The sequence below is a fragment of the Lepisma saccharinum genome, chromosome 23 (genome assembly GCF_977018435.1).
Source record: "Lepisma saccharinum chromosome 23, izLepSacc3.1, whole genome shotgun sequence".
NCBI lineage: Eukaryota > Metazoa > Arthropoda > Insecta > Zygentoma > Lepismatidae > Lepisma > Lepisma saccharinum.
The window spans coordinates 23,287,617-23,311,802 of NC_139251.1; the positions used below are offsets into that span (position 1 = coordinate 23,287,617).

The following is a 24,186-nucleotide window of genomic DNA, read 5'->3' on the forward strand; positions in this document are numbered from 1 at the left end:
ATTATAAGTGGGGGGTGTTCTTTTATATGCCGTTTTCCCCCACTAAGAGTTCTTTTGTGCTTTCATTTGAAAATTGTGATTTTCTATAAATTTCGGGAGGAGCTAAAGCCCCGTCAGCTCACTCTGTATGCGCCAGTGGCCTGAATATATGTGCCGATGACGCAATGATCGTGTATTGGCAATCCGATAATGTGTCTAGCAAACAAGAAGGAAAATAGAATCTTCGTGGGAGAACCAGTTGAATTGTCTACACTATCGCCTTATAAACAACAAGGTTAAATATTGCATTTTTGCCCTTGATTTTGTGTATTTCAAATAACACAAATTTAACGTGTACTCTGGGAGAACGTCGAAATGAAACGAAACTTCCGGATAATTCATGAAATGCACGTCTGACGTAACATTTGTCCCTTTACGTGTGCCAATGGAATGTGGCCAACTGGTGAGATTATAACCAATCACATATCCCAGTACATTCGGTTTACAAGGCTGAGCGCCAATGGCGTTAGGCCACGAAATATCTTGTATGGAAAAGGTGGATATTAGAAGGTGAGTGTACTTTTCTCGCGGCATTTGCGTCAAGATCATAGGTAGTCATAATTTGTAGCAGAAAGTGTGCATTTTTGTTAGTAGGCAGACGATTCCAGTTAGCCTGGAGGTAAGTAGAAATCTATTTATATGAATTACAAGTACTGGGTAATAGGAAGATCTATATTTAACGTGATACGAAAGCTCGCAAATGTCGAATGCATAAAATTGGAAATACACGGCGTGTTTAGCATCCGTATGGTGTACTCGGGGTCACTGCGCCTGTGTCAGCTGTACCACGAGTCCTATTTTAGTTCTAGAAACTTTTTTCGTTCTTCCCCCTAAAATCTAGTCTGCGGTTAAGAATATGTACTTTTGCCAAGAGCCAGTGAAGGTTAATCCACCGGCAGGATTCTGTTCGACTCTTGTTATACTTCATGCCGTATGTTGGGTTTCATACCTGCTAATCTGTTCATGCTGGTAAGGTGCGGTCTGATTGCTATAAGATGCTGTATTCATTAGTTTCATCTTGTCACTCGCACCTTTGAAATAACCTGTAATATAAAAAAGTCGTGCATTGGTGCACTACTGCCACGTTGTACCAGCTCGTAATGGTTGACCTCTACATGTAGGGGAAGCACAGGAATTGATGGAAGTTTGTCGATAATGCACATTGATTTTAGTATGTAGTAGAATCTAGACCTCGGTAGCTAAATAAACATGTACTGGATGATTCGTGCGTAAGGATTGCCTGCTTCGTGATCCTGAAAACTGCCATGTTGATGGCCTCGACAAGAAACTTTTGAAGCAACTTGCCTTCGTGTTCTTACAAATAAGCAAAGCTCAAAACTGAAACCTAGAAGAAAATGTTGAAGTAGTGATGTTTAAGTTGCAGGGTAGTTGTTACTTTAAGTGCACACTGACTGTTACACTGCACTGATTAATGTGCGATCTTAACCAAGACTGTTGGTATTGTACCTGTCAATTGGAGAGGTGAGGGTAATTTTAACACTAGCCACTTTTACAAGGGTGGTTCATAGTAAATGACTAACTGTAATTGAAAATCTTGTAGGTTTGTCTTTTTTACATGTTTCTGAATGAATTAAATTTTAATTTGCAATACAGAGAAATCTGACAAAATGTTTGATATTTTTTTTTCTGAAGTGTGATTAGAATGTGACCCACATACATCCACTGTAATGGTTTGTGGCAACACAGTAATAACCTTTTAAAGATGTGAAATCATGTCTAGTTTTTTTGTTAGTCTGCTTGCTGCATTTGTGTGGAAATATTTTCAGTTCCACTCTGGACTCTGATCTCCTTCCTTGCAAGTTAATACAGTCTCAATCTTTCAAGTGCACATGTTAGTTTCTTGGAGCTTCAAGCTTACTTCCACATTAGTTTTCTAACATTCTTAATGCCTTTATCATGTGAGGTTCCAAATTATTACACAATGGACCATATTAGTATGACTTCATGCACTAAGATTGAGTCCAAACAAACGAATCATACATTGTTTCCTTGCGTGATAGCATTTGGTTTTCTATTCCAAGGAGTAACTTTTTAAATCTGTGACAGCTGTTATGAAATAGAAAATATGAAATAGAAAAATTTTAAGATACTCCTTGGAATGAAAAATCTAGGACTCAAATGTTCTTCAGCTGTCTGCGCATGGCATCGCCACTGATACAGGAACAGTACCAAAGGGAGCAATACAATGTCGCCTTGTGCTTAAGAATGTTTTTTTGCTAAAATATAAAGGATTTTAACAGCTAATTCCTGGTGCATGCAGTTTTATCAAAATTTTAGAATGAGATTGTAAAATAGTTTTTTCAAAATTGACATGTTTGCTAATTTAATTGGCATATTTACCTGTGCGAGTTTGCAATTTTATATGTGCACTTGTAGACTCTCGGAAATGACACTAAACATGTAGGGAGCTCGCTGTCATTATAAAATCACTTGACAGAACATTCTCCACTAAAGATGTGACTAGGAATTGTTCTTTTCAGTGTATGCTTAGACATGAATAGAATTGGTGGAACCACACAATCACAACTTGAACCTGACTCCTCCTTTTGCATTCACTTTTTTCAATGATTGAGACAACGCAGATTAAATTTCACCTGAGTCAATCCATACCAAATGGTCCAGCACTAGTGGTTTGACTATTTTTTGTTCAGAAATTCATTTTTGTTTCAACTCCTATGCAAACTTTGAGTCCAGGCATTTTTGACTTCATTTAAATATGGCAGTCATTTTTTTATGGCTCGCGACATTTTTGCACTTTGCAGACAGTAGATTTGATAACTCCCCCCCCAAAAAAAAAGTTGGGGTAAGAATTTGCTGTTCAGTACATTTCAATTTACACTTTGACCTGTATCTTTGGTACAAATGCCTGAAACTTGCCGCCAGAGTGGATATTTGCTATAACTTTTGGCCGAGACTATTTTCACCAGGTGGTGGGAATAGCATATAAAGATGTTTTCACCAGGTGCCGAGAACAGCTTATGGGGCTATTTTCACCAGCAACATTGTATTTTATCATATTTTATTACATTCATTAGCAGTATTAGGAGGCATTCCAGATTGCATAGTGGTAATGTTTGCCTTGTAATAAAGGGGTCCTGGGTTTGATACCTGGTGGAGACACATAGTGGTTTGGATCCAACTTTAAAATGTAAGTCCAGTTCTGATTAGCCTAATTGTGCATAAAGTGGACTTGAACAAAATCTCATTGGCAGTATTATTGAAGTTGCTGCTAAGACATTAATTTAAATAAAAAAGTTGAAACTACTATTGTCACCAGGTAGTGAGAAAAGCAGAAGTGCATTGGGAAGTATTTAATACTAATGGCCCTAAACCTAACCTAACAAATTAAAGCATTCAGGAATGTAATACCCCTTCATACTTATGTCATGTTACGTTACCACAGAGTGCACAGAGAAAGTACTCTTCCATGCGAAAATAAATGCACGCCCATGTAAGCTTGATAAAAATATGCATCATACAGTTGGGAGCTGAGAAGACTGTGAGGCTGAGGAATGCGAAACTGACCTGCCTGTTGTCGCCGTGTGCAGCCAGCTCTTCTTCCTTTCAGGGTGGCAGCGGCATAAATAAAAAACGGCATGGTACGAAAACGCATTGCAAATGAATGGAACATATTACATGTAACAAGTGAATGCAACACTAATAGCGGAGTAAAACTTCATAAATCAAAGCAATCTGCTTCCAACGTGACTAAGAAAGTAAGGGTGTGTGCGTGCTTTTTGTGTATTTCCTAGCATCTTATTAATGCTTCTTTCCTGGACATGGATCAATTAATTTTAACTTATGCAGGGTAGTACATTTTCTCTTGTTTGTATTTACATTTTGGTATTTAGCTGTAATGTCTCGGCCCCAGTGATTTATCCACAAACTACGCCCTAACACCCCACACAATTTTTATAAAAGGACAAATTTATCGTCATTTTGGCTCTAAGTATACTTTTTCACACCCATAAACACAAACTTACACCCCTCAAATAGAAAATTCTGAATAAACCTTTGTTCAACCCCCGAGCCGGCTTTCCTGCTTTTCGTTGCATGTTAATTTTATTGATAGTTAACCTTCAGCAACCCAGTTTACTAGATATAGTCTGCTCTATACATATACATTTACTTATACACACATGCCAGAACATTCATTCGATTTTTAAAACAAATTTATTTCCGAAAACACGGAAGAAGTGGAGGTTCACGAATGGTTCCAAACTTTTCCGAATGCCAGACTGCACCTCACACTGTAAGTCCCGATTCCATTATCAGATTCTCACCATTTCCTACAGGGACTTCTGCATGTCTGGCAACACTGAAAAATTGAACACAAAGTCGAAGCTTCCCTCCCTACACTTCCTCCCTGTTCACCCCACACTCGCAGTCTTCTCAGCTCCCAACTGTACATGTTAAAGGTTGAAGATTGTGTACATGCGTGGTTTAAATTCGGGTGATAATAGCTCACAGGCTAGGTTCACCATCTGATGAAAATAGTCACTCAGATATTTTTTTTAGGGAAAAATGGAGCAAAAAATGTTTGAGCTCGGCTAGTTTTAATTTTTTTGGTAAAAATTTACCATTAGTCGGACACCTATAACTTAGTTTCGTCAATTTTTGACATTCGTACTTACCTATCTGCTTCGTGGAACATTCCTTAAGGTGTATTGACGTTTTTTTGATGAAAGTAATTGCAATTTTTCACATTAAGAATACGTCTTTCTCTTAGTCTTTTCGCTTGCCTGAGGAGACACAATATGGCGCGTACACCTTCCTACATAATCGTGCATCGTGCTTGTTTTGTAAATTTTCATTCGTTATGCAGCGTTTCAACCTTCGGAACCCAAGAAATACCAGTGAACAAAGCTAATCTCATCTGATTTTTTAAAACTTTTTCGCATTGTTTTACAAAGAAAATTGTAATGTTTCATGGTGCTATCAGTGAATGATTTTTGGGGCTATCAGTCCCGGAATGGGTGGGAAATTTAAACTAAAAATTATTTTAGTTTGAAATTTTTGAGTCCAAATTTCCCAGAGATTTCGTGCTCCGCCCCTGGGGTAATTGACCTACCTACCGTGGCCCCGCCACACCTCCAGCTACCAGTCTTTCTCTATAGAGTCCCTGTTAAAGGCATGTTAGAAATTGGCTGGAGTCACCTGCCCCCAAATGAGCCCCAAACTTGTAAATTTGAAGAAATCGGTTTCCATGATACGGGAAATTTACCTGAATTTCACCATGCATCCACGACACGTCATGTTTCTAACTTTCGTTGCAAACAGACTGTTTGAAACACTGGATACCCAATGAACATGAACAACACACAATCACGACGTGTGATGTACGAAGGTGTACATGCCAAAGGCTATTCTCCGTTGGAGAATTAATTTTCAACAATGAACATGAATTTCCCCTATCATACATTCCCACATCACACAAAACACCTTCCCGATGTTAAACAATGCCACAGGAACTTATTACGGTAAGTAGTTTCTTCTGTGAAAATTAAACTCTGTCCGAAGCATAGTAAATTAGTACAATTTTTTTTTCAAAATTTGAGTCCCGTAGACTTATATAATGATATTTGATGCTGTGAATAATGCATAGAATTTACATAACATAAAATTCAATAAAATCTAATTTGCTTCCCCCATACTCTCATTAGTCATTACCATTATAAATACTAAATTACCCAAATTCAGATGCTATTACACTTGAAAGAGCTCAGAATAAACAAAAAGCTCTTGTATATATGGAAAAGGTCCCATGTAGAACCACTTACCTGTCTATAATAAAACCTTTTAAGCATATAACGAAAATCTTCTGTAACACATTCAGAGTAAGTCCTAATTTCTTATGCTAGATGGTCAGGGTCCCATATACAAACCTTGACTTATCTTCTGATGAGATTTGTTTAATGAAATGTCAATTTTTAGGGTCTTGAGTACCTGTGACCAGTGTCATACTCCTGAATCTAATATTAATGTGCTATTTTAGTTGAAACTATGCTTTTAGTTTGAAATTGCAAAATTTAGAAGTAGTTACATTTTTCTTAGATTAACCATTTCACTTTCATTGTGTTTGGACACATTTATAATTTTGTTGTGTATCGTGCACATTTCATTGTAGAGAGAGAAGAGTACTTCTGAACGAGAGTAAGTTAAAATGCAAGTTACGTAAGACATTAATTCTGTTTTGTTAAAGCATAGTTTTGAGGTCAAAACTTGTAGTTCATAAATAATGCACAATTTGAAGTGTTCTGATAGGTTGTTTTTTTTTCTCCCCAGACAAGAGGCCGAACAATGAGGGTGGTCCATATTCTAGCGGGGTGCCTGTTCCTTGCCTTGTGCAATGGAGCAAAGGACGACAAGAGTAAGGAGGTTGGAACTGTAGTTGGAATAGATTTAGGAACAACCTATTCATGGTAAGTTTAAATGTACAATTGTTTTAACATGTATATACAGGGTCCTCCGTTCAGCCTTGGGGCCTTGACGGCAGCACGCTTAACAGCTGCCCGGATGCAAACTCCCGTCAAATCACGTGCGATATCTCCGCTATGGAAACAGCAATAATAAAGTAACGATTTGCCATAAAATGCCTTTTCTTGTTCCTTGACCATATAATGTAGGTGTTTATGTTTAAAGATAGTCTTGACATTTCTGAGTGGTATTGATTGATTGATTGAGTTGGTGATTTAAGTCCACTTTATGCACAGTAAGGCTAATTGGACCTACAGTTTAAAGTGGGATCCGAACCACTGTGCCTCCACTGGGTATGGAACCCGGGACCCCTTGATCACAAGGTGACAATGTTACAACTACATCGAGGAGGAGCATAGAAGTAACGTCACCTTGTAATCAAGGGGTCCCGGGTTCGATACCCAGTGGAGGCACATGGCACAGTGGTTCGGATCCCACTTTAAAAAATGTCGGCCCAGTCCGGATTAGCCTTACTGTGCACAAAGTGGACTTAAAACAACAAATCAATCAATCTATAAAAAACCATCGAGGAGGCACAAAAGTTGTAAAAGAAAGAATGCATTGACGTCCTGTGAAATTATTTGAACCTTATTAAATCAATATTGATTAGCCTGCAAAAAATTTGGATCCAAAAATTTTCTTGCTCGCATTATAGTTCTCTGTAATGCATTGTAAATTACCAGACCCACTATGTGCCTGAGTGAGTGGTATTCATGTTTCACAGGTATAGTGTTCTTTTTTGACTATTTTAGTCACAAGTGCTTCTTTGGAAGATAACAGCTTTTTCAGTGTCTAATCCATGAAAATAATGAAAAATGTTCAGCAAGTTTACTTTGATTTGATTTATTTTACTTCACTTTTTGTGCCACTTTTTGCTAATTTGCGAAGATGGACTTGTGATATGATGAAATTGATGACTGAACACTTGCAAATATTCATGCCCAGGCCAGAAATCAAACCTGGTACTCCTGGCATCGTAGGGCGATGTGCAGAACGATTAGTACCTATCTTTTATTTTGAGAGTTTTTAGTGCCTATCAATCCCCATCTTGTTTATAAGCCCTTATTTAACCTCACTTAGACTGGTAATAGTGATGACAGTGGATGGTGTAAATTATATAGGACACTGAAAAGTCTCATAAAAATTATGTAGCATTTAACAGTTAGTAATTAAACTTGCGAGAATTCAGTCTTTAATAATGAAAACTTTTCTTAATCATGACACTTTATTTCTAAAAAAAAAATATAGCAGGCAAATTGTTGGTTCGACCCCCCTACACAGCAATACTGACATCGAATGCGTAGGGACGGGAGGGCATGGCCCTTAATAATTAAGAAAAAATATTTTGGAAGGTGGCAGATCAGTCTCTGAGATGCCAATTTTTACTGTAATGACCTACTATTTTATGATAATTATTGCAAATTCATTCCTTACAATCATTAAAGTGTCAATTATAATCAAAATAAGCACGTACCTTGTCATGAAAGATGCTGGAAATGTTGTCCTGATGCATCCACACGGTTTTGGCATGTTTTTCGGAAATATCAATTTACATGCAACAGTTCAGCTTCTGAAATTGCTATTTTCTCTCCTGATATTCTTCTTCAGTTCTTCTAATGTCTGAAGGTTTGTTGCATTGACTTTATTTTACAATTTCCCCCATAAATAAACACCTTACTAATGCTAACTGATAGTCAGGGCGACAAAAGAGGAATGGGAGAAGCAGCCATGTTAGTTTAGGGATTGGAGATGTCGCGGGTTCGAGTTAAGAGATGAACACAAAACACTTACTTCCATGTAGCCATGCACACTGAATCTGTTGATTTCGCTGAATTTGGCGGGAAACTGGGAAATGGCACAACATGCGATAAAAATGTGAGAAACCTTGCAGAAGTGCAAGATTGTTAAAGAAAGTTAAATTTAAACAAGGCTGCAAATCTGGAACTTAGAGCTTTTGTTCCATTGTTGTACTTTCTATCTCATGGATGAAAAACAGATGAAGGACGACACTTCTTGTGATCAAAATGTGATAAAAGTATTGTAGGCCAGTGAGTTATTTTTTTAAAAAATGGAAAAGGCTAGATATCCCTTTTCATCAAGAGTTCAACAATGAATGAAAGGTCCCATTGTTGCTGGGAAATGAGTTAGTCACAGTGTGTGATAAAAATATTGCAGGACAGAGAAAGAAAATTAAATTTAGAAAAGACTAGATATCCTTTTTTCAAAAAATGTTCAACAATGGATGATAGGTCCCATTTCTGCTCGGAGAGGAGAGATAGTCAATTTTTTTATCAAAATGTGATAAATGAATAGTTTATTTCCAAATAAAATTAAATTTAGAAACATAGACTAGATATCCTTATTCAAAATGATTTCACAACGGAAGTAAGGTTCGTTGTTCCCTGTAAATGAAACCTTGCTTCGTTAGAGAATATTAATCGTGGATCAATTACCCCATCACTAACATTCCCCATAATTACTTTACAGAAATTTAAGACTCGTTCTCAATTTGTTCACTAGGTTTCGCACGGTATTTCTGTGTGGAACACACACACCTGGGAATTCTGTTGAACATCTACGAACATCCCTTCAAGAATTTGTAATCAGATACAAATTGTACATAAAAACTTATAGTTTTATTGATTTGAGTATGTGTTTTAAGTCCTTAAAGGCTAATCGGGACTGGACCTACAACTTAATGTGGTATCCGAACCAGTATGTGTCTCCACCGGGAATCGAACACGGGACCCTTTGATTACAAGATGCCATCAGGGAGGCCCTATGTTTGTTGTATTGTGTGTATGTGCCATTATTATAACTATAGCAAAACTCAAATAACACTTGGAACACTATACGCTTAATACGCAAGAACACTTGCAACACGTACCCACTTTCAAAATAAGACAGAACTGAGATCGTGAAGTTACTGAAATGGAATGGGGTTTAGAGAGAAATCCAAAAGTTCAAAGCCATGTGTTTCAGCTGGCACTCTGGCACCACGAGGTGTTAGGAAACTTAAGTTCCCTTTTTGCATGTCTTGTTACCAAAGCTACTTGAAATTTCCTAAAAACATGCCAAAGAAACGAGTGGATGCATGAGGACAACATCCCCCATGACAATTAATGTGCTTCTTCCCGGGTGGTCGTTAAGCGTGCCGCCGTCAAGGTGCCAAAGGCTGAACAGAGAACCCTGTATTAGATTTACTTTTAAGAAAAGTAGGGCATGGAGAATGTATCTTATATCCATAAGGATTAACAAAATGGTAGAATATTGCACTAAATTATAAGATATTTTTAGATATATTGGATCAGTAATTTTACAGATACACCGATATAGTACAGATTATTCTGTCCCATCCCTAATTTATATTTACAGGATTTGATACAACTACAGTGTGAAAGCAGAAATAAGTTAATACTTATAAACTTGATTTGCTATCTAGGCTCCATAATAGAAAATAAAGTTGCCTACTGGAATAGTGAACAAATATCAAAAAGTGGTGTTTCTAAACTTCTCTCCTCTGACTGCTTAGTCAAACTCCCCTAACAATACATAGTACACATTGCTGAAGACTGCTTCGTTACTTGGGGATCAAGTCCATGGCCTTTGGTTTCATAAAATATTATTCACTAGTTGTTGCTTCTTAGGACCGTGACATTTGTAATTTTAGAAATGTTGGGTTTCTCAAAGTACAAAATTATTTTGTGGAGTAAGGAAGCTATTTGTTCAGAAATAAAAGAATGATCTGGACAGAAAATTGTATTCCTACATTGTGATTGGATGACAAGCCCACATTTTATGACCCATGCCAAAGATGATGATTGGAGTTTAATGGATGTGACTGGAGACAATTTCAAGTATTTCCGTTGTTGCTGTTGTCAAGCAAAGTCTACAAGGAAAGCATTACCAGAACATGCTGCCATCTAGTGTCAGACTTTTGATCTATTTTCCAAAGAAATAACTAGCTTTGGTTCTGAAGGAATGAAAAAAAACAACTTGTACCACCATGTGTATGTAAACAGGATCATCACGTAAAGTTTTGGCACAGATGCAATTAGTGCTGGAGAAGAAGAAAATGACTGTGGTGCAGAAGTGTACCTTGCCGAAAGAGATGAGCTTTGGCTACACCAAACTTTTTGTCAAGTTATGTTCAGAAATTATTATTACTTATGAGGATCATTATCCACTTCAATAATAATGAAAATGTAAAGCCAAGAGGGAACCCCGCCAGTGATTCTGTTCAAAGAATAGTGTTAGTATTCATAATACTTTAGAATATACTTTTTTACAAATTATGCAATTCTGTAAATATCCCCCAAACTATGCAGTAAAAGCTATGAGCATGGTAAAATCACGCAGTGAAAGTTAGGCTGTGGGTCCAGTCCCAATTAGCCTATCTGTGGGAATGTGTATTTACAAATGTAAATGCTTTCATGAAATATGTGTGCGAAATATTCTTTTGTTAACAAATTTTAAAATAGTTGCCTCTGCATGTGTTTTAGGGAAAATTACTGTTTTAAGGGATTCCTTATATTGCCAGTACATAGGTGTCTCCTAGTGGTGTAATGGGAATATTGCTGCCTAGTAACAGAGGGACCCAATGGAAGCACAGTGGTTAGTTTCCCACTTTACACTGTAGGTCCAGGCCAGATTAACTTATCTGTACGAAATGTGGACTTATAAATCAAGTATTGTCTGTACATATTTATTCTATTTGTATATATGCTCACGAAGAGTAAATGATTTGTTCTTTTTACAGTGTTGGAGTGTATAAGAATGGAAGAGTTGAAATTATTGCCAATGATCAAGGTAACAGGATCACGCCTTCATATGTGGCTTTCACCGCAGACGGAGAGAGGCTCATTGGTGATGCAGCTAAAAACCAGCTTACTACAAACCCGGAGAACACAGTCTTTGATGCAAAGAGGATGATCGGAAGGGAATGGACAGATCAATCTGTTCAACATGACATAAAGTTCTTCCCATTCAAGGTTAGCCTGGGATGTAGCATGTAATTATGTAAATTTTATCACATTCTTTTGTATGTGTAAATTGCTCTAGTGCTCACGTAAGAGATGAATTGAGAGGTTTTGGACGTCAATTATTTTTCACTGCAGGGCATACTCTTTGTGCCATAGATAAATGGCCTCGTCCAGGCTTTCACATCAGCTGTAATGTTGAGGATGCATAGCTCAGCTCCCAGTGTCGCTTATCACACAACCAACCTCCCTGCCCTTCAATGCTTTCAATTTTTTAGGCTAAATACCTTTCTTAGGGTTAGTTCTCTTAGCATAAATATATTTTTGGTCTGGGGTGTATTTAAGGCATGTAGAACAAACCTAACATCCAAGGCAATCTGCCCACAACGGCTTGTGCGATAAGTGAGACCCTGTCTGTCATTGTGGCACCTAATGAGGTGCTTTCCAAATTCTTGCTCCTGTTTAATATTACTAAGTGTTGGGGGTGGATCAATGATATTTTGGCCAGTATTGATAATTCACGTTGTATTTTTTTTAAAAAAAAGCATCATAATGTTTGTTTTTGGCTTAGTGCACATAAATATATATATATACTGTGCTTTTGTATTTGAATGTTTTAAGGCTTTTATTCTCTTAAGCTTTAAGGTTTATAAGTGCTACATTAATAACAAGCATGGAAAAGTCTAAATTTTAAATTTTATTGTAGGTAAAAGAAAAGAACAGCAAGCCACACATTGAGGTTCAAACATCCCAAGGAATAAAGGTCTTTGCACCAGAAGAGATCTCAGCCATGGTGTTGGGAAAGATGAAAGAAACTGCAGAGGCTTATTTGGGCAAGACCGTAACTCATGCCGTGGTAACAGTCCCTGCATACTTCAACGATGCCCAGCGTCAGGCCACGAAGGATGCTGGTACCATTGCCGGCTTGGTGGTGATGAGGATCATCAACGAACCTACTGCCGCTGCCATCGCCTACGGTTTGGACAAGAAGGAAGGAGAGAAGAACGTCCTGGTGTTCGATCTTGGAGGTGGCACTTTTGACGTGTCATTGTTGACAATCGACAATGGAGTCTTTGAGGTGGTGGCAACCAGCGGCGACACCCACTTGGGAGGCGAGGACTTTGACCAGAGGGTCATGGATCACTTCATCAAGCTGTATAAGAAGAAGAAAGGCAAGGACATCCGGAAGGACAACAGGGCTGTGCAGAAACTTCGTCGTGAGGTTGAAAAGGCCAAGAGAGCTCTGTCCTCCAGCCACCAAGTGCGCATTGAGATAGAGAGCTTCTTTGAGGGAGATGACTTCTCAGAAACTCTTACCAGGGCCAAGTTTGAGGAACTCAACATGGTAAGTATTTCATTTTTAAGTTAATTTTCTTGCTGTTTTTATTTTGCCTGGGGTGAGTAGCCATTTACTTACTTACTTTTTCTTCCCCTTTGTGCTGTTAGACATCTGGGTCCTTCAGTCATCTGCTAAAATTCTTCCTATCTTGTGCCAGTCCCTTAACTTAATTTTTTTTTCGTTTTCTTTCCTAGTCATTTCCATTTAAACTGCCCAGCAACTACCTTTTGTCTTGTCTGAATAAAAAATAATTTCGATGCCACGTGCCCTACGGTGAGTCTAGCAGAATGAAGGGGATGCCTTTTTATGGCTTTCCGCCCTGTCAGTTCGAAGAGTTTACTCCCTTGTAGTGTCACAGCCATTCAGTTCCTCCAACTCTGCACGAGACTATCTCGTTCTAGACTCATTTGGACTGATGTCCTGTTAGATTCTAGGCCAGTACTGAAGAGGCTGCTGCCCCTCTTCAGTGTTTTTTATAGACTTTCCCCATATAGATCCACAATGTTTAGCGAAATCAGGGTCATGTGCCTAGAGAAGGATGTGTTCATCGAACACTCACTGCTGTCTTGGCAAGGGAGAGGTTATATGTTCTTCACCTTACCCTGGGTTACCTGCAACCCGGAAGTATACATATTGTAACATAAATCACTTGCTGACACACACTTGCACACTTTTATTTAAAACTTTACTTAAGCCAGTTATATCAACTGTTTTGGTTGTGTATGTAAGAAATTAATTTCTAAGATGTAACTCATAGTGCCATATTTATTGTAATGAAGTGTACATATGAACACCTGAAAGTTCATCATATCTTGACACACATCTGACTCATTATATTCCAATTGTAGTAATTGGGTAGTGCAAGGCTTCTTTATCATTTGACTACAGCTAGTTAATTAATTTATTTATTCAAAGTTTCAGATAAGCACTTTTAAGGCCATTTTACACTGAAAACTCTAACAAATAACAAGAACAAGTCAAGATGCTTTAAGGTAAAAACAAGAAAAGTTAAATATAAACATAAAGCATAAACAAGGAAACAAAGATTTACATATTCATTTTTAGAAGATTGGAAAATGCTTTCAGGGGCAAAAATGTCTGTTTGTGGGTAGTTTATTGTAGAACTGGGGCAGCCTGTGGAATAGAGCACGCTGTATAAGGGAAAGCCTAGCGGTGGAGGTGAAATGTTAAAATAAGTAGGGTTAGGTAAGTAAACTAGGGATGAGTTACTCTGTGAAGATGTTCACATCACCATGTCCATTGCTATAGATCCACAATCCCATCTGAAACCCTGGCATCCCCATGCTAGTGGTGCTAGTGTCACTAGTTAGTTACTGGGAAGCCTGTAGTTTGCATATTTTCCCAGGTTTCAGAAAGCTTGGTGCATCTATAGCTAGATATGGCAGGTGTAAACATCTTGAAAGGGCAACTCATTGGTACTTCAATCTGTCATCCTCACTTTTTAAATCTTCATTATTCTCCTGATGTCACATGGTGTGCAGAGGTGAAAATACAGGTGTCATAAGTGTAAATTCCCAGTTGAAAAAAGATTTGAAGGGCTCAAACACTGGAACTACAAGTTCACAAATAAATCTCAAAATTCTCCCATGTGTAATGATTAGAAACCAGATTTTAATGAAAGTGCATATTTTTTTATTGCAACCAAAATGTATCTACACTTTGTTAAATGTTATGTAATATTGTAATGCATATTTTGCAATTTTTTTCTGCAGATGCATGCATATTTTCAGTTTTTTTAGTGCATAAAAATCCGGTTCCTAGTAATGCACACCTAGTATGAATCTCTTTTTTTTTTTTTTTGATCAATCCACTACGAATCAATAACAAACTTATGGTAGGTAACATCTGTGTTGGCAGTAAATGCTAATCAATCAGTTTTTATTTTTCAGGATTTGTTCCGCTCCACTCTGAAACCAGTGCAGAAGGTCTTGGAGGATGCAGACATGCAGAAGAAAGACATTGACGAGATCGTACTTGTTGGTGGCAGCACTCGTATCCCCAAGGTGCAGCAGCTGGTGAAGGACTTTTTCAATGGCAAAGAACCAAGTCGAGGAATCAACCCAGATGAAGCTGTGGCATATGGTGCAGCGGTACAGGCTGGTGTGTTGTCTGGCGAACAGGACACAGATGCAATCGTCCTCCTTGACGTTAACCCATTGACTCTGGGTATCGAGACTGTTGGTGGTGTCATGACCAAATTGATCCCGCGAAACACTGTCATCCCTACAAAGAAGTCTCAGATCTTCTCCACAGCTTCTGACAATCAGCACACAGTAACAATTCAGGTAAATAATGCTTTTATAGCACTTTTCTGTAACTTTTAATTGTGGGTGTATGAACCTTCACTGAAATTGTAATAGTCCAATCACATTTGTATATTCGGAGTCACCAAACCAATATTTTATAAGGTTACTTGTATTGACTAAGCAGTTTTCGATATGTAATTCTCAAGGATAGAATGTTTAGATACTTGTGAACTGTCATTGTCACGTATGAAGGTTCAATCATAAGGGAAATAGTTTTTACTGGGGAAGCTAATGTTTTCATTTGTACAGTAATTAAAGATAAATTGGTTACAAAATTACTTTTTGTGCATATTGTACAGTCACCATAAATGAAAACAGGTCACCTAGACCAGAAGTACGTACTTGTGTACTGGCAAACTCTACATGATGTGGCTGTTGAAAACTTAATTTCTTGGTTAGCACTGTAGTTAGAGCGACCACAAGGAAAGGAACCTTCGATGAAGAGTCTCCGAGCACCTTTTTTCTTCCTCCGCTCAGCTCGGGCCCTACGAAAGCATGCTCCACTCTGCCCCTCCCCTCCAGTGGGAGTTGCGGGTCTGCACAGGTTTTTTTGCTTGTGGTTCCACTATAGGCAATACAATGCATTGCTGTGAAGTATTTCAGTATATTGGTAACTGTATAGTGAGAAGGGAATTATCTTGATTAATGGAATCTTACAGATCGTAAAATTGAGACTAGCAAGATAATGGTAGGAATTCCATTAAATCGCTTTTATTTCTTGAGAGTAGCATAAAATTACAATTGTTTGACATATACACTGAATAAATTAAGTAAATGATTTGAATATTTAATATTTTTCATTATTTCAGGTTTATGAAGGTGAGAGACCAATGACAAAAGACAATCACCTTTTGGGCAAGTTCGACTTGACTGGAATCCCTCCTGCACCTCGAGGTGTACCTCAGATTGAAGTGACTTTTGAGATTGATGCTAACGGTATTCTGCAGGTAAGGATTTATGCCTCTTTATTGCAACAGATTTTTCCTATTCTAATATTTGATTAGTTGAAACTAAATGATTAGTTTACCTACGTATTGCAATATTCTAAAAACTGTATGTTGCTAATCTTAGATATTTACCCCACATTTCACGACCATAGATCAATGTTCTGGAATTTTGTAAACCCCAATTCTTGACTTGATATCAACAAGTGAAGAAAGAATGTAATTACGTACGTGAAGTTTCGTATTCAAAGTTGCACAATTGGATAGTTTTTTCTGAACTCTGCTCCAGATGCTGTACCCTTCGTGAATGAAGGTAGTGAGCCTTCGAAATTAATGAGAAGATTGTCCAATTGTGCAAAGCGGAAACATGAAACTCCATGTATGTAATAGTTAACTGCATTTACCGCATGAATCTTGCAAGAATTTAACTTTTTCAGCTTATTTTAAATTTAATTCCTGAATTTTGTGAAAAGTGAGAAATTTGCAGATATCCCACCAAAATATTAATGTTCCTACTTGTAGGCGTTTATCAAGGTGTGGTGGTAAATCCCGGTAGAGCTTTAATTGAATTTATATTTTGGGAAGTGAGACATGGTAGTAAAGGGGTTTTCATTGGGAGCGCTCAAACTTTGAAATGAAAGAAAACAAATTGTGAGAGTGATATCACCATGCTTCTACTTGTATTTTGAAGCCAAGTCGATGACATTGTTTTAATAGTTATATCAGCCAAATGGCTCCGCTGGGTGATTCGAATCCTGTAGATTCAATTGTCGATGACATTCTCGCACAAAAGTGGCTCAATTTCACCAATGACCAGAGTTATGTTGGGCTTGAGGGCAGTAATCATCTGTGGTTTGTCGACATAGGCCCTAGATTTCATGTAGCCCCACACAAGAAAAAATCTAATGGCGTTAAATCACATGATCTGGGAAACCAGCTGATGTCATGCAGTATGGCACAAACCGCATGTTTGTCAGATCAATCCAATCTTGGCCAAAAAAAAAATTAACATCACTCTATCGATCACCGTTACCGGTGAGACTCCTTCTGCATTTTTTAAAAATTGACCGATTCCGCCGAACCAAAATGCACACCAAACACTGACTTTGTCAGAATACAGTGAAACCTGATGAATCTCCCGTGGGATTTAGTCTCCAAATCTGGCAATTCTGCTTGTTCACAAAGCCACTCAACCAGGAATGGACCTAGTTACTAAACATTATTTTTTGCCCAAAAGCTGGATCATCTTCCAACTGCTCTAGAGCCCAGTCAGCTAATGCATGGTGCTGTCTATGGTCGTTGGGCTTTAGTTCTTGAGTTAATTGCACCTTATACGGGTGAATACCAAGTCACTATGCATAATTCGCCAAGTTGATGTCGGGGAAATGCCAAGTTCTTGTGCAAGACTCAGAATGGACTATCTTGGGTTCTCGCACACTGTCCCGGACTGCTGCAATATTTTAAACAATCTTTCACTTCATTGACACACAGGTGTTTTTTGGTCTACCAATGACCTGGTTGCTTTGAACTTCTTGATTAGACTGTGAATTGTTGACTGCAGGACAAAGACCATAAATTGGATGCAGCGCACTCAACGTTTGGCGAACAGAGCACTGCTTTTGATAATAAATTTTTAACAATTTCCACGCATTGTTGAATTGTGTAGCATTCCATGGTGGATTGTCAAGACTAACTGAGCACGCCTACTAAAGATAACGGCAGTCACTCTCTGCTTGGTCATGCGCAGTTGCCAAACTTCGAGCGTTCTTAATGCAAAACCCTTTATATAATTGCAGGGGTCGCAGTAGCCAAAACGAAAATTAACAGAATAAACTTAACAGCAGCTTCGCGGAAACCATGAATACTAAGTCTGTAATTGTCAGAAGCTGAACATATGTGAAAACAGTCAATATTGGCAACTCTTGTGTGCGAGATAGCTGTACCCTATCGAAGTGATTCACTTCAGGCATTCCACTGTTTACAATGGGATCTGAACCACTGTGCCTGCATTGGGGATCCTGGGGCCCTGTGATTACAAGGTGACAACATACTTTATGCCATCATGGAGGCTGTACAGAATAAATTAATCTTGATCTCTCTTGTAGCATACTTTAAGTATTACATAGGGTATATGCACATTTGCATAAATGCAGTTCTGCACACTTTGTGAATATTGAGTGTAGTAATTGTCCTGAATCCTGTAATAGTTTGATATCAACTTTGAAATTGGCATAAGAGGCACACACATTTTGTACTCAGACAGGCTAATCAAGACGACCTAGTTATAAAATTGAACCTGAACAGCTATGCAATATGTCTCCAGTGGGTATTGAAGGTGGTATCATTCAAAGACAAGTGTTACCACACTTGTGTGGGTACTACACAATTTGTTTTGCTATTTACAAAATAGGACATGACAATCCTCTAAACTCTCAAGTAAAACTGGAAGTGAAGTGGGTTAGCTGCAATTAGCCAAGAAGTCAATTTCCAGCTTGTTCGAAAACGTCCACTAAAAAGAGCCACCTTTTCTTGCAACTACTACAGCATTCATATTTTGGGTAATGAGACATGCTAGTAAGTAATAAAGTTAGTACTCACATTTTCCACGAAGCTGTTTAGTTGCTGTATAGAACATACTATAGCATGTTTTCTTTCTTTTTTTCCCCAGGTGTCTGCAGAGGATAAAGGAACTGGCAATAGGGAGAAGATTGTAATTACAAACGATCAGAACAGATTGACTCCAGATGATATTGAGAGAATGATCAAGGATGCAGAAAAGTTTGCAGATGAGGACAAGAGACTGAAGGAGCGTGTCGAGGCTAGGAATGAGCTAGAGTCCTACGCTTACTCGTTGAAGAACCAGATTAGCGACAAGGATAAGCTGGGTGCGAAACTGACAGACGAGGATAAGGAAAAGCTTGAGGAAGCAGTCGACGAGAAGATCAAATGGCTGGAAGACCACCAGGATGCAGACATTGAAGAATTCAGAAACGAGAAGAAGGAACTGGAAGATATAGTCCAGCCTATAATAAGCAAATTGTATCAAGGCCAGGGTGGTGCAGGTGGCCCAGGAGCCGGACACACGTCAGATGAACTTTAAACATGTACATAAGTATGCTCAGTTTTGATGAGTTGTGGTAAAATAAACTTGTCAGGTGCTATGTGGTGTTCCTATGGAACAAATTTACTGGTTCTGGACTCATTCCAAGAGGACTTAATTTATTACATTTTTGGATGAATGAACAAATGCACGAGTGGTAATAATCACTTCAAGTAAGTTGAAATGGACATTGTCAAAATTTTGTGAAGAACAGGATTAGTTACAAATTAGTGAGAATTGTTTCATATGTTAAATAATCACTTGTTAGTTAAGTGTTGTGGTAGCATTTGGGTGTGAATGTTGTGCTGTTTTTACATGAGGATTGAGTAAGTGGTATTTCAACCTTTCTTTACTGTTTGTTCATGTGTGATTGAAATTCATTAAAAAATAAATACAAATAAAAGTATTTCATTTGGTTAGTTGTGCTTTCCTCAATTTCTGATTTTAAAACATGATTCTTTGAAATGCCTTGATCACTTAGAAATATATTGGCAATTCTCTTTAAATATTGCTGGATGGATCTGTTTAATTTTAGAAAGCAGTAAGGAGTGTAGTGTCACCTAAAATTACCACCAGAAATATTTCGTAAAAATTCAACACAAACTTAGTTTTTTTTATGGAAACTATTTTATTTTAAGGAAATTTGAAAGTACGGAAAAAATAATTAAGAATGGAGTTTGTTACATTGTAATACGTCAAATAGTTCTCAAGTAATTGTAACATGAAGTTGATGCTTGAAACAAACGCCCTCTCAAGTTGATTCGTATGTCGTAACATACATATCCCCCTTTTGACGTCATTGGTGTATCATCAAGAAATTGGTTACTCTTCTGCATATGCGTTGTGCCTAGGAAAGTTGTTACATTCCAACAACTGCGGCTTACAGTGAAATGTGTAGTTTGTATTATACACAAGTATGCTTTGACAAATTATCTAAAAGCTTCAGATAAATCTTTGAGTTAACAAATGTTTGTACATTAAAAAGTATAAATATTTCATTCTGTCATGAGTTACATTCATAAAGGTTATTACATTAACATCTTTCTAACTTTTTATTGGCATTCATGTAAGTCATAATTTTTAGTACATCGGAACAATAAACTTTGCTTTTGGTCATGACAAATCTTAAGTTTTCAACTTTTATACTATATTTTTCTTTTTCTTTCAAATTGATTTAACAAATTTATGAAATAAAGCAAAGGCCTAACAAAGTACACTGATTAACCAGACGTTTGTACTTATGTCAGAACTGTTGCTAAGAAAATATGTTCATACTCTGAAAAGGCAGAGATGATACTTGTCTATGGAGAGTGTAGGAAAAATTCAGCACAAGCATGCAGGCTGCATGCATGACTGAATTTGCAATCTGCTCTGCCAACAGGCATAGTGTGGATGCGCCTTCTGCGCTCAACTTCACATTACGGTTACTTGAGAACTACTTGACATTACAATGTAACAAATGCCATTCTTAATGATTTTTTCCATACTTTCAAATGAGTTGAAAATAAAATGGGGTTTCCGTTAGAAAAAAAAAAGTAGTTTGTTGAAAATCGTACTTCCTTCTGTATTGTGCCCCTCTCATAGCTATATATCTGCGAATAAGTTTTTAATATTGTTTAAGAAATACTTCTGGTGATAATTTTAGGTGACACCCTGTATAGTCAAGGGGAAATCTTTTTTCCTAACCAGGGTGCTAGGAATAAAAATAGTAGCAAGATATGAAAGTAGAAAATGCACGAAGTTTTGCCAATCACATTAACTTCTTGTCGGCTAAATACTATGTTGTATGTCCATCTGCACTAACTTCTCAGTAGAGCTAATTAGTGACTTATGTGGATTAGGAATACACTAAAAGATTTTCATGAACATTTTATATTGTTGATAATTCACTCCACCTGACAACCAGATACATCGCTTCTGAATCTGATGAAATAACATGTAGGGATCGATAGTCATTACCACCTCTACAACGAAAAATGGAGACAAGACCGCATTCAGCCAGAGATCTGTTGAGTTGTGAAACTTTAGTGCTACAGATGTTTTAAATAGACACCTGTGATAAAGCCAATATTGGGCAAATCTCAGGAATGAAGTTTTCAAATTGTGCTTTCTTTTTTGTCAATTTTTTCCCAGGCAAAGAGACTTTTTATCAACTGCTACTTTTCTTACATGGCGTTAAAAACTGCACTTGTCTAACATGAAAATCCACAATGTAGAGTGCACATCAAATCTGCATATGGCCTTGAATGGCTGAACAGTACCAGCGAATCAGACATGCAGTGTTGCCTAGTTCAGAACATGTTTCACCTTGCTACTAAATCTGTGTGATATTTCAACATGGCACTACTGCAGTGCGCTGCTATTGGTTATCGCCATATGCAGGAGGTTTGACGTGCACTCTAGCTATTGATATGATTTAATTTTAAACTGGTACATGAATAACTATCAATCAGTAGTGCAACTCTTCAGGTTTTGCTTGTTGTACCACAGACTATGGTGTAAACGAGGGTTATGAATTACCACTAACAAATTTGTAAACAAAATATCGAAGGTTTCTGTATACATTTCAGGAGTCGAAATTGGTACGTAGTCTCATTTTGATGAGTCGAAATTGGTACGTAGTCTCATTTTGATGAGTCGAAATCTGTACGTAGTCTCATTTTGATGAGTCGAAATCGGTACGTAGTCTCATTTTGATGAGTCGAAATCGGTACATAGTCTCATTTTGATGAGTCGAAATCGGTACGTAGTCTCATTTTGATGAGTCGAAATCGGTACATAGTCTCATTTTGATGAGTCGAAATCGGTACATAGTCTCATTTTGATGAGTCGAAATCGGTACATAGTCTCATTTTGATGAGTCGAAATCGGTACATAGTCTCATTTTGATGAGTCGAAATCGGTACATAGTCTCATTTTGATGAGTCGAAATCGGTACATAGTCTCATTTTGATGAGTCGAAATCGGTACATAGTCTCATTTTGATGAGTCCTGAATACAATCATAAATTTCATCTAAAAACCATACATATTACACCAAAAAAGTTTCTTGGTATTCCTGTCTTTTGCTGCTGCTGCTCAGTTTTGTGTGATTTCAGATATAACTCAGGATAAATCAAGAGTTCAGAAAGTAACCTTTAGTGTTTTTGCAGTTCAGTTTGAATTTCGTGAGAAAACTTGTAGCTCTTGTCTAGTCTTAATGGTAGGCAGCCTACAAGCTGGCAAGGGAAGTGTGGAGCGGGGAATACACCGCAGACTTTAACACTTTTGGAAGTCTTCTGAAGTTTGATCCCAGGAGATATCAAATTGAGCCACTTAACTAATGGACTCTGTTCAAGGAAGCAGATGAAATCCCAAAAGACTTAATTATTCTCTGCATGTAAGAATTAAGCTGACGTAAACAAAAACTTATTTTTTAAAATTATTTCACACAGCTTGCTAGCAGTTTTGGTTCTCAACAATGAGGGTGAGTGATGATTAGATAAATTGATAAAGGTACAATATCAAGTACAAAACTATGCAGTGTAATCCTTTTTGTTTTGTAAGGGAAGTGAATGTAAGTAGTAGGGATGGGCAGATATGAAATTTTGGCAGATACCGATAAAGTAGATAAAATTCCAAATGATTCACTGACCTTAATAAATGTAGGTGACCAGATAAACCAAACTTTTGCAATGCAAAAGAAACTGTGTATTTGGACATTTACTTAATAAAAATGTATGGGATAGAGATTGTTTATATCCATAGAAATAACAAAATTGCACAATATTGCATTAAATTTTAAGATATTTATAGATACATCAGATTGGTAAAAAAATCTGTGATTTTACCGATACACTGATATGCCTATATCAGCCAATACAGATAGAGTTCCGATTACTGTCCCATACCTAGTGTGATGGACAGTTTGCATCCATGTAATTTTGGACTTGACATTGTCAATTGAACTTAGAAGTATTGGGTCTTTTATGCAGTATAGGTAGATAGATACCCCTTTTCATGTTAGGTAAGTTCAGTTGTCCGATGTATTTTGCTGTTTTTATTTTTCATGTAAATTTGTATATTTCCACTTGTGTGTTGCAAGTAGCATACATTTTAGTGTTATCCATGCAGAGAGGCCTAATTTCTGGTTTTGTTAACCCTCCGTAACCTGCACGGTGGCAGTGCCACCTTTTCTGAAATTTTGAATTATTTTCCTTACTAGTTGCAACAATAGTCTGGAAAGCACTAGGTAACTTATCTACACTATTCCCATGAAAACATAGAGATGTTCACACCTTTTTTCTGGCGTTCTTTCAGTTGTTTACATGCCTCAGAAGTGTCCAGTTACCCTTAGGCAGCACTCAGTACCGCACACGGGAATGTTTTCTATCAAATCATAGCACTCCAGCCATGAATTTGGCAGATATAAGAAGAATGAAAAGTATGTTGTTCAGAATGCATATCAATTGTATGCAGAAACCATTGCAGTACCCATACAGAATGTCAGAGTTGTCAAAATAATGATATCATTTGGTTCATTTTATTTGAGTTTGTATATATCTTTTTTCATGTATATCTCGTCAAAGTAGAAGAAACACATTAAGATTTGGAAATTTTAATATTTTGTAAATATCTTCGAATTGTCTTTTACTCATTTGATTGCTTTTTCTGCGAGTGCAAGATTTTGACTGAGCATTTTTGAACAAATTTCTCTTTCTAAGCCCATGTATGATTTCAATTCGTTTTTTTAAAAATACGTTGAAAATTTTGTGAATGCAGGTCATTTTCTAGTTCCTTTATTGTATGGCAAAATTTTAATTACTTTTGGAATAATATTTTGGTGCATTTGCTTCAAGAGTCTTAAGCATGTACTTCGATGTGATATTTTCTCTTAAAATGTTTTTAGTTTTATAGAGTTTTAGTTTAGCTAATAAAAATGTCCGAAATGGACTGTTTGTGTTCATATATATACACCGCGT

At 37.3% G+C, this 24,186-nt stretch overlaps 1 protein-coding gene across 2 annotated transcripts; it reads left to right on the forward strand.

The window, feature by feature from the left end:
* The first annotated feature begins 415 nt into the window (after nt 1-415).
* Hsc70-3 (heat shock protein 70 cognate 3) lies at nt 416-19,632 on the forward strand. Of its 2 annotated transcripts, none has more exons than XM_083109923.1 (7): nt 416-549; nt 6,346-6,482; nt 11,297-11,528; nt 12,223-12,861; nt 14,766-15,161; nt 15,992-16,129; nt 18,795-19,632. In XM_083109923.1, exons 2-7 carry the CDS (start codon nt 6,361-6,363, stop codon nt 19,224-19,226), a joined length of 1,959 nt encoding a protein of 652 aa, XP_082966049.1. In that variant the 5' UTR covers nt 416-549; nt 6,346-6,360; the 3' UTR covers nt 19,227-19,632. The 2 variants fall into 2 exon arrangements, with proteins under 2 accessions (XP_082966049.1, XP_082966048.1); XM_083109922.1 differs by having other exon boundaries at nt 501-658; nt 18,795-19,631.
* The last annotated feature ends 4,554 nt before the right edge of the window (nt 19,633-24,186 follow it).